Source organism: Trachemys scripta, chromosome 16, assembly GCF_013100865.1.
Source record: "Trachemys scripta elegans isolate TJP31775 chromosome 16, CAS_Tse_1.0, whole genome shotgun sequence".
Lineage (NCBI taxonomy): Eukaryota > Metazoa > Chordata > Testudines > Emydidae > Trachemys > Trachemys scripta.
Window position 1 is genome coordinate 7,234,330 of NC_048313.1, and position 11,358 is coordinate 7,245,687.

The 11,358-nt window shown below is 59.2% G+C and overlaps 2 protein-coding genes across 2 annotated transcripts; one reads left to right on the forward strand and one right to left on the reverse strand.

Annotated features, from left to right (window-relative positions):
* Positions 1-1,504: 1,504 nt before the first annotated feature.
* On the reverse strand, positions 1,505-5,094 carry PORCN (porcupine O-acyltransferase; the record flags this gene model as incomplete). The annotated part of the gene is given in 5 exon segments (XM_034792626.1): positions 1,505-1,686; positions 1,954-1,997; positions 2,399-2,591; positions 3,461-3,605; positions 4,998-5,094. Coding segments are annotated over 4 exon segments (555 nt in total), but the record flags the coding sequence as incomplete, so codon positions are not given.
* Positions 5,095-6,814: 1,720 nt separating this feature from the next.
* On the forward strand, positions 6,815-10,721 carry EBP (EBP cholestenol delta-isomerase). Its single transcript, XM_034792953.1, has 5 exons — positions 6,815-6,931; positions 7,110-7,448; positions 8,045-8,081; positions 9,625-9,755; positions 10,006-10,721. Exons 2-5 carry the CDS (start codon positions 7,133-7,135, stop codon positions 10,215-10,217), a joined length of 696 nt encoding a protein of 231 aa, XP_034648844.1. The 5' UTR covers positions 6,815-6,931; positions 7,110-7,132; the 3' UTR covers positions 10,218-10,721.
* The last annotated feature ends 637 nt before the right edge of the window (positions 10,722-11,358 follow it).

The window sequence follows — 11,358 nt, forward strand, 5'->3', positions numbered from 1 at the left end:
AATGTAAAGTTTCAAGTATCTTGAGTTCCAGAATCCGGGAAAAGGGGGAAATAGAGGACTAAATTAGAGCTAGAATAATAAATACCTGGCTCAGACGGAGAGAAGTGGTGTGGTACGTATCAGGAAGATACTGATCAAATTAAAAGGGCAAGTGTAGAAAACGGTGCTCCGTCCCGTGTTAGTGCATGGCGCAACAAAGAAACGCGAGGAAAGTATCTGTTCTGCAGAAACGCGCACATTGAGGTGGATGAGTGGCGAAAACAAGAAGGCCCATGCGAGGGATGTGTATGTCGGAGACATACTCAAAGTAACCCCCATAAAGGAAACAATTGGTCACAAAAGCACAGGCTGGACAATTATGTGGGTAAGAGAGTCCAGAAGATCAAGACTGATGGAAAAAGCCAGAGAGGCCAACCCAAGAAGAAGTAGTAGCCTGATAGAAGATATGAATTGAACAGAGCCGTCTGGAGGGAGAGGACTCGTACAGCCAAGTCTGTTTAGATAAGGAAGACGACTTAATTTGAGGCTTGTATCAATGAATCATTTAAAGTAGGGCCTACTAGAACAGATCCACATCGACCCGGCTTCTTTGTCAGTACGCCTGTTATTTAGGATTGCAGCGTTTTGATTTTTGTCAGTAAATGTCGATTTCACCACCCACATCGACGGAAAAATATTTCCAGCGATAATAGTCTAAACTCCTGGCTAGGCAAAGTAAGAGAAATCCTGCTTGAGACCTGATTCAGGATATTGACTTTATATGCTGGATAGCCGAGGAAGAATTGCTCCTCCCTGATTTCGACAAAATATACACGGGCCAGAAGTATGTTGTTAAACTTACTGCAAACGAGTTGGTCACTAACTGCGAAACAGACTGGTGACACTGCTGCTGGCATTTGTATGTTCTGACCTGTGGTGTTGACAACTTGTAACAAGTATAAAGTTTTAACTTTTGGAATCTCGGCATCTCCCGGCATTAAGCAATTGTCTCACCTGGCCCATGATTTCCTGCAACTGCAAAAGTCTAAATTGATAAAAATAAAATGCGTGAAGACCATCATTTTGGGAACCTGTGAATATTTAAATGGATGAAACCAGAAAAAAGCACTTAAAAATAGATGTCCATATTATCCATTGAAATTATACTAAGAAGTCTATTTCTGCCAAGCCTTCCATTATTGTAGGGCCTACAGAAATTTGGTCCACTGCCACTGTACCTATTAAGGTAGGTGCCTCTGGTGTCCGAGGGTCATGCTACAAGCAGCCTACCTCAGTTTCCCTTTTTCAACTAGTCAAAACTTCAGCCAGGTTTTTCTTGGTTAGAAATACTCCTCCTTGGGTTTGTGACGGGTTGGACCCTCTGGGATGTCACCCAGTGTGCGGGGACACCACTGANTGCGGCCAGAGGGGAGCCGGCGCCCGCTACAGGGGAAAGGCCGCTAGGCGCAGGACCAGGTGTGCCCACCAGGGGCGCTGTTCCCCCTCCCCACACCCCGACTCTCACCAGGGCCCGGCTCTCCACCGCCTGGAGGTAGCTGCGGAAGCGGCTCCAGGGCCCGAAGATGGCCGTGCCCACAAAGTAAATGTAGCCCATGAACTCCACGGGGGAGGGGACGGCCGGGAGCTCCCCGCGGTCCAGGTCGAAGCCCAGGGACACGGCCTTCATCGCCACAATCATCTGGGCCCCTGCCATGGAGAGAGAGACAGGTGGGGGTGGGGTACCCCGGGACTACAGGGGAGAGAACCCAGGAGTCCTGGCTCCCAGCCCCCCCCCCACTCCCGCTCTAACCACTAGACCCCACTCCCCTCCCAGAGCTGAAGATAGAACCCCCACCCCTCTGCCTGCCAGCCCACCAGCCAGCCCGCCTTGCCCTGGGGGTGGATGGGAGCCGGCGCCCCCTAGAGGGGAAAGGCCCCATGTCCAGTCCCAGTGGGGGCAGGTCAGAGTCTCACCTCTCATTTTATGCCAGGTCACGGTATCCACCATGTGCATCTCCCTGCCAGAGAGAAGGACAGAGACTGTTTCAGAGAGAGGAACTAATGGGGTGGGTGGGGGTCTCCCTGTGAGATCAGCTGATCTCCAGCTCCCCAGCCAATGCTTGGCTCTCCTCCCCAGACATCGCTGCACCCCCCCCTCCCCCAGAGCTGCCTCCCACCCAGTCTTCCAACTTCTCCTCCCACCTGCTAGACATGGCTGGGGTCCCTATGGGGGGTTGTGGGCTCTCACCTGGCTTCAGGGCCCCCTCCCCCCATGGGTCCGGCCTTCCCATCTCCATGGATCATGCATCCCCACCTCCCCCCGCCACGGACCCAACTCCACCCAGAAGGTCTTTGCAGACCAGAATCCCTCTGTGCCCCTTCCCAGGCCCAGCCCCCCCCCGACCCCGCCGGGCCTCACCCCATGAGGAGGTAGATGAGGATGGTGATGGAGAGGAAGACCCCACGGTGGGCCGAGTGCCGGCACAGGAAGAGAACCAGGTAGCACAGCAGGCTGAGCAGCACCACCCAGACCATCTGCAGCTGGAAGAAGTGGTGGAGGGCGTAGAACCCCCCCACCACCGTGCTGAGGTGCTTCGCATAGCCGGGCAGAGCTGGGGGAGGGGGGACATGGAGTTGTGGTGGGGATCCTTCCATCCATCCCTCCCTCCAACCAGCCCTCTATGCGTCCAACCCTCCAACCAACCATCCATTCATCCCTCTAACCAGCCCTCAGTGCGTCCAACCCACCAACCCACCTTTCATCTATCCATCCCTCCAACCAGCCCTCCATGCGTCCAACCCTCCAACCAACCATCCATCCATCCCTCCAACCAGCCCTCCATGCGTCCAACCCACCTTCCATCAATCCCTCCCTCCAACTAGCCCTCTATGCATCCAACCCTCCAACCAATCATCCATCCATCCCTCCATGCGTCCAACCCACCAACCCACCTTCCATCCATCCATCCCTCCATGCGTCCAACCCACCTTCCATCCATCCATCCCTCCAACCAGCCCTCCATGCGTCCAACCCACCTTCCATCCATTCATCCCTCCAACCAGCCCTCCATGCGTCCAACCCACCTTCCATCCATCCATCCCTCCATGTGTCCAACCCACCAACCCACCTTCCATCCATCCCTCCAACCAGCCCTCCATGCGTCCAACCCACCTTCCATCCATCCATCCCTCCATGTGTCCAACCCACCAACCCACCTTCCATCCATCCCTCCAACCAGCCCTCCATGCATCCAACCCACCTTCCATCCATCCATCCCTCCCTCCATGTGTCCAACCCACCTTCCATCCATCCCACCAACCAGCCCTCCATGCATCCAACGAATCCCCCAACCAACCCTCCATCCAACCCACCGTCCCATATGTCCATCAATCCCTCCCTCCAACTCTCCCTGCATCCCTCCTTCTCTCCATCCCACCCACCCCCCCTCCAAGCCTCTGTCCATCCCTGCCACCTGCTTACGCAGCCTCCAGAGCAGCCGGCACGCCAGGCAGATGAGCAGCAGGACCCAGATCTGCTCCAGCCCCTGCCGGGCAGTGGGGATCACACAGCCCTGCAGCAGCTGCTGGTAGAACTCCTGGCGGGTGAAAGTGGCCATTGCCAGGGCCTGAAAGAGACGGGGGGGGGGGGGGAGAGTCAAGGAGAACCAGGATGGGCAGGAGCTGCTGGAGAGGACATAGAGCAGAAAGAGCCTATGGAGATGGGGGGCGAGGGACAGACATACTGGGATGTTTGATTGGCTGGCTTTATGGATGGTTAGAGGGATGGATGTGTGGGTGGTTGATGATTGGATGGTTAGAGGGATGGATGTGTGGGTGGTTGATGAATGGATGGTTAGAGGGATGGATGTGTGGGTGGTTGATGAATGGATGGTTAGATCAGGGGTTCTCAAACTGGGGGGCGGGACACCTCAGGGGGTCACGAACTGTCAACCTTCACCCCAACCTTCACTTGCCTCCAGCATTTATAATGCTGTTAAATATATTTTAAAATGTGTTGAATTTATGGGGGGGGGTCGCACTCAGAAGCTTACGATGTGAAAGGGGTCACCAGTAAAAAAGTTTGAGACCCACTGGGTTAGATGGTTAGATGAATGGATGGTTAGCTGGTTGATGAATGGATGGATGTGTGGATGGTTAGATGAATGGTCCCATCTCAGCACAGGGGGCTGGACTTGGTGACTTCACAAGATCCCTTCCAGCCTGACATTACAATTATTCTATCCATCCATTCACCCTGCACCACCCCCTACCTATGTACCTATCCACCCATCCCCCTGCACGCCCCTCTATCGATCCACCCATCCCCCATACACCCCTCTATCGATCCACCCATCCCCCTGCACACCCCTCTATCGATCCACCCAGCTCCATAAACACCCATCTGTCGTTCCATGCATCCGTCCATCCCTCCCCATACGTACCAACCTATCTCTCCATCCGCCCCATGCACACCCTTCGATCTATCCATCCATCTCCATACACCTATCTATCTATCTTCCCAAACCCTAACACACTGATCTATCTATTCTCCAGGATTCACATAGCTCGACCAGGGCCTGATCCAGCCTGGGACCCCCAGAGTCTGGGACACCGCTGGGCCACAGGGGGGTGGTGGGGGGGTAGTATTGAATGAGTGAAATGTGCATCACCCCAATTTGAGAACTAGGAACGCTGGGGGGGGGGGGCTCCCCCCGCCCCAGCCCCCCCAAGGCAACATGTCTTGATAACCCGCCTCTCTCCTCAAGTGAGAAGCCTGGGAGACCGGCACTGACATCCAGATGTGGCCAGAGGCGGCCAGGGGTAGGGGTGGGGGTGGGATTCCCCCTCTGCAGCCACACTGGGCCCTGAATCCAGATGTGGCGGGAATGGAGGCGAGGGGGTTCCCCTAACCAGCTGCACTGATGGCTGGATACAGATGTGGGGGGGCAGGAGGGGGCGTTCCCTGCTCTCCCCCCCCCCCCCCGCGTCCAGCTGTGGCTCGCGCGGGGCCCGGGTACCTTTGCAGCGAGCCTCTCCCTCCAGGTCTGTCTGTCTGTCCCCGCGCGGCCAGTCCTGCGGTCCGGCTCTCCCGGGGGGAGGGGGAGCTAATCCCCTTTAAATTTGGGGGCGGGAAGGATCGGCGTACCCTCCTATGGGAAGAGGAGACGGCTCGGCTCGACCAATCGGGAGCCGGATGGGATGGGACGGGGCGGGCGATCAAGACAGCCAATGGATGCCCTCTATCTCCAGCGCTGGGAGCCAGGACGCCTGGGTTCTCTCCCTGGCTTTGGGAGGGAAGTGGGGGCCAGGACTCCTGGGTTCTCTAGTCTCCGCAGCTCGGGAAGGGGAGGGGTCTAGTGGTTAGAGCAGGGGGGGCTGGGAGCCAGGACTCCTGGGTTCTCTCCCCGGCTCTGGGAGGGGAGTGGGGGCTGGTGGTTAGAGCGGAGAGGGGGGCTGGGAGCCAGGACTCCTGGGTTCTCTCCCTGGCTCTGGGAGGGGAGTGAGGGCTAGAAGGTTAGAGCTGTGGAGGGGTCTATATTTTAGGTACTTCTCTGTCCCCCATTGCTACAGTATCTCAGCACCTCACAGTCACTTGACACCTTAACCCCGGGAGGCAGGACAGTGCCCTATGTCCGCTCTGCCGGTGAGGAAGCGCAGAGAAAGGAGGGCCCACCCTGCGAAAGGTGGCAGGGAACCCAGGCGACCTGCCCCGTGTGGTTTGCACTAATCTCACTTTAGCTAGCATTAAATAAGTTTTGGGACAGCTGGGGAACAGCTGCATATAACACCGCATGGGGAGGGCTCACCTGGCACTGAGATACAGCCACCTCTGGGGCAGGGCAGCCGGGGAACGGCCGCACATAACGCAACACGGGGCTAGCTCATCCGATGCTGAGATGCAGCCACCTCTGGGGCAGGGCAGCCGGGGAACAGCCGCACATAACGCAACACGGGGCTGGCTCATTCGATGCTGAGATGCAGCCACCTCTGGGGCAGGGCAGCCGGGGAATGGCCACACATAACGCAACACAGGGCTGGTTCATCTGATGCTGAGATGCAGCCACCTCTGGGGCAGGGCAGCCGGGGAATACCTGCAATCCCTCTACCAGCTGGGTTAAGACCTTGCACCTTGGGAGAAGCCCCTCCCCCGCAGAGTATAAGCCCTTCCCCCCACTGAGTATAAGCCCCTCCCCCCCACTGAGTATAAGCCCCTCCCCCGCAGAGTATAAGCCCCTCCCCCGCACTGAGTATAAGCCCCTCCCATGGACCCAGGACACCTGTGAGTGGGCCCCCCATCTGCCTCACCCTTGCCTTTGAAGATAAGCCCCACCCTCCAGCCACAGGCTCCTCCCCTGATGAGCACCCCCTGGGAACAGGCCCCACCCCCCTAGATACCGGACCCTCCACCTGGGCACAGACCCCTCCCCTTGGATATGGCCCCTCCCCCTGCTAGACAAAGGCTCCTCCCCCTGCTGGGCACAATCTCCTCCTCCTGGATATTAGCCCCTCCCCTTGGGCTCAGGCCCCACCCCTGCACACTGGCCCCTCCCCCTGGGCTCAGGCCCCGCCCAAATACGGCCCCGTCTCTCCTCCTTTTAAATCTCCCGCTCTGACGACACCTGTTACCATGGCTACCCCGCCCCCCCCGCCCCTGCTGAGCCCACATCGCCTCAGCCGGCCTCTGGGCCAATCCGCTCCTCGGGAGGGCCTCTCGCGGCCCCGCCCACCAGCGCCCCGGCCTCCCATTGGCCGCGAAGAAAAGGCCAGCGGCCCAACGGGCGGCCGGATCGAGCGGAGGAGGCGGCCCCGCCCGCCTGCCGCGGCCAAGGCGCGCGCTCATTGGTCGCGGGGGCGGGGCTTAGGGCTGCAGGTGGCCACCCGGCCGGGCGCCGGCCTCAGTCTGCGGTCAGCTGCCAGCAGCGTCGGGACTCGGGCTGGAGGCGCTGAGCGGGTGAGGGGCTGCCGGGGCGGGCACGCAGGGGGCTGCACGCAGGGACGTGCACCCCCCCCCGGGGGTCCCCGTTCCCAGCTGGGGGTGGATCTGCCCCCCCCCCCCACCCGCCAATCCGGATCAGAGCTGGAAACTCCCTGGATCCCCTTCCTGACACCATCTCTTTTTTCCTTTGCAGCGGGAGTCGCTGTCTTGCCTGCCATGGGGCTGGAGGCCGAGCCCCTCGCCGCCCCCCACCCTTACTGGCCCCGGGACCTGGAGATCCGGCGCTACATCCCCAACGACCGCCCCACCTGGCACAGCCTGGCGTTCCTCTTCTCTGTCTCGGCGGCCCTGCTGACGCTCACCTGGCTGGCCGCCGGCTGGCGGGGGTGGACGGGGGCGCCCATGAGGACCGGGCGCCGCCTGGCCCTCTGTTGGTTTGCCATCTGCGGCTTCATCCATGGCGTGATTGAGGGCTGGTTCAGCCTCTACCACACGGATATACCAGGGGACCAGTCCTTCCTCTCCCAGCTGTGTAAGGCATGGGAACCAGGACTCCTGGGTTCTTTGGGTGGGGGATGGAGTCTGGTGGGTTAGACTGGGAGCCGGGACGCCTGGGTTCGAGCTCTAGCTCTGGGAGGGGAGTGGGGTCTAGTGGTTAGAGCAGGGGAGGCAGGACTTCTGGGTTCCATCCCCAGCTCTGGGAGGGGAGTTGGGTCTAGTGGTTAGAGCAGGGGAGGCTGGGAGCCAGGACTCCTGGGTTCTAGCCCAGCTGAGGGGAGCCCTGACGGGAGCTGTTTGCTACCGTGACGTGAGGAAAGGAAATCTGCTAGACAGGTTACCTGCCCTCCAGGTGAATCCTCTTCCAGAGAGACGGGATGGGAGGCCGGGGAGAACTACGGATCCTTGTAGAAACAGCTCCAGAGGTTCCACTGCTCCTAGCTGGGAGAGGAAACTATGGAAATTCCCAGCCCTAAAATTTGGGAAAACCGAATGGGTTTTAGAATATTTCCTCCCGTGTTTCAAAACCTCTCCATGTTCCTCCCTCCCCTCCCATAAAATGATGAATTTGATTCGTTCTGTGTGACCCGACGAGCGACCGTTTCAGCTGAATCTTGTTTCCGCTTCCAGGGAAGGAGTACGCCAAAGGAGACAGCCGATATGTCATGTGAGTTTTAGCCTTTGTGTGTCCCATTCCCCCCTTCCCCTTTTCTGATTCCTACCCACCCACCCACCACAATCCACTGGCGTCTGCCCAAAATCCACCTGGAAATTTGGAATAGATCGGATGCAGCCGTCAAAAAACCCATCAGGTTTCACACGTGCCTGCTAGCTCAGCGCAAGCAAACAATATGTGGTTTAATATCACTAAATGCAAATGCATCCCTCCAGGAACAAAGCACACAGGCAATGCGTACAGGATGGGGGGGGACTCTGTCTTGACAAAGATTTGGGGCTCATGGGGGACAATCGGCTGAATGGGGGCTTCCGGTGCGACGCTGGGGCCAAAACGGGGATCACGAGGTGGAACGCAGAGGGGATTTTCCCCTCTGGATTTGGCCCTGGTGCCACTGCTGCTGGGATCCGGCGTCCTGTTCTGGTGGCCACAACTCTAGAAGTCCGTTGATCAGTCGGGGGGCGTCAGAGAAGTGCCATGAGAATGATTCAAGGATCAGAAACCCAGCCTTGGCCTGAGAGACTCCCTGAGCTCCAGCTATGGAGCTGAACGAAGAGACGGCGGAAGGGTGATTGGATCCCGGTCGTATCTACGCGGGGAACAAACATTTGAGAACGGGCGCTCGATCAAGCAGAGGAAGGTCAAACCCGATCCGACGGCTCGAAGTCGAAGCTAGACCAAATCCGGGTGACTGCCCCTTGCCTTCATTGCGTTATTCCCAGCAAACGACGGGCTAGCTAACCAGGGCTACTTGCTTTCTCCTCGGCGATCAATAACACGCAGCCCTTCGGAGGAAGCCCCTTTTAGCCGTAAGGCAGGAGCGCTGCGGGGAAAACAGCCAAAGAAGCGACATGTAAATTGACCAGGGGCGGTGTCAGTCTAAAGATTGGCCCCCCAATTCCCTTCCCGATCTCTGGGCGAAGTTCGGAAGGCTGAGTCTGTGGGGCGGGGGCGCTGGCGCCACCCGCTTCTCCCCCATACGTCCTGGGAATGTAGCTTGCCAGGTCCCAAAAGATCAGCCGGGTTTGCTGCGTTGTGCCATGGCCTTTTCACAGCCACGCCGCTCGTGGGTTGGTAGGTTCTGGGGACAGAAGGGGCTGTTGTGATCAGCACGGACGACTTCCCGGCCAACCGAGACCAGAGAACCTGCCCTGTCGTGCCAGGCGCTGCACGGACCCACCCCTGAGAGCAGGGCCTCTGATGGGTGCTGCATAACCCCCCACCCCACCAGCCACTAGATCGGGGCCCCTGTCCCCGCACAGCCCCTGCCAGAGGGAGATCATAGCCCTTGCATTGCTGGGTGCATGAAGCCCCCCATTGTGCCTGGCCCTACACAGACCGCCCCCCCACACTGAGACCCCAAAGAGCTTCCAGTCTAAACACACCCAGGCAGGACCATACGCCTCATGGTACGGCTGGGGAAACTGAGGCCAATGAGGTGCGAGCTGAGACGCGTGGTTGTTTGGGAGGGATGGGAACGGTGGGGCCTTAGAAGTTGGGTTAACCCTTGGGTGCCTCTCTCCTCTGTCTGCAGAGAGGACAATTTCACCGTGTGCATGGAGACCATCACTGCCTGGGCATGGGGCCCACTGAGCCTGTTGACTGTGCTGGCCTTCCTCCAGCGCCAGCCCCACCGCTACGTCCTGCAGCTGGTGGTGTCACTGGGTAAGGGCGGCCGGATGCCTGGGTCCCCTCCCTGGCTTGGGGAGGGGGGTCTAGTGGTTAGAACCGGAGGGGTTGGGAGGCAGGACTCCTGGGTTCTCTCCCTGGCTGTAGAATGGCTCAGGGGCTGATGGTCAAAGGTCCCAGATCAGCTTCATCTTGACCTAGCCTGGACCCCAGATGCCCCCTGATCTTTCCATGATCCTTGGATTCTCCTCGATCTGACCCCTTGACCTTTCCTCCCCACCCCCAGGCCAGCTGTATGGCGACGTCCTGTACTTCTACACCGAGTACCGAGAAGGCTTCGCCCACAGCGAGATGTGGCACCCGCTTTACTTCTGGTTCTACTTCGTCTTCATGAACGCCCTGTGGATCATCATCCCCTCCATCCTCCTCCTCGACGCCTGGGGGCACCTGAGCGCTGCCCAGAGGGCGCTGGACTCTGTCAAGCCCAAGAGACACTGATGCCTCACTCCCCCCCGCCACCCGGGGTGGGGGTATCTGGCACAAAACTGCCCCGGGGGCTGCAGGATGAATGATGCTCAGGGATTGGAGTGCGCAGGACTCTCTCCCTGGCTCTGGGAGGGGAGTGGAGTCCAGTGGGCTAGAGCTGGGGGGCTGGGAGCCAGGACGTCTTGGCTCTTTTCCCAGTGTCTGTGGGAGATGTTCCTGTTTCTCCAGGCCGGCTTTATCTGCCGACCTGGTGGGGAAGGACAGGTGAGCGGGGGAGGAAATCGCTAGCAAGGGTGGGGGAGATGTCTGCCTCTTTATGACGTGTTATCCTAGCACCCCCTCCTCCACCGAACCCTCCCTGTTCCCATAACCAAAGCTCCGACCATGTCTCTGTGTGCCCCCGACAACGAACCCCTTTGCCTCCTGACTGGCTGTAGGGTGGGGGATGCTGGGACCTCAAGCGCCTCCGGTGGACAGGGCCAATCAGCTTGTTTTAATAAACACATGTGTATACTCCTTTGCCTTCCAGCAGCTGTCCTTGTCTGCCGCTGTCGCCCTCGGGGTGGCGCCTCGCTGCCAGGACAAAAGGGGTTATAGAGGAGGTCATACCAGCTGATCCCGAGGGTCCCTCCTGGGCTGGGATGCTTTAGAGAGAAGATGGCGAGGCCCTGATTAAAATCGTGACCGAGAACAAGGCATAGTGGGACCTTCTCTGAGAGGGGCAAATTCCAAATACCTTTTCCCTGAACTCTGCATCTCAGTAACCTGTGTCCCATTCCCAGTCCCCTGCCCTGTGCTGGAGCGGAGCTGGCGCCCCCTAGAGGGGAAAGGCCCCACACCTCAGTCTCCTGCCCTGGGGCCGGGGGGGAGCTGGCGCCCCCTAGAGGGGAAAGGCCCCACACCTCAGTCTCCTGCCCTGGGGCCGGGGGGAGCTGGCGCCCCCTAGAGGGGACAGGCCCCACACCTCAGTCCCCTGCCCTGGGGCCGGGGGGAGCTGGCGCCCCTAGAGGGGACAGGCCCCATTTCAATGCCTGTTCACGGGGCTGGGCACGGGGGGATTCCGCCCGCCTGTAGGAAAGCTCCGCCCCCTCAATGGAGGGGCGGGGCCAGGGAGCCCATAACCCCTGATTCTGGGGGGCGCGAAGGAAAAGGC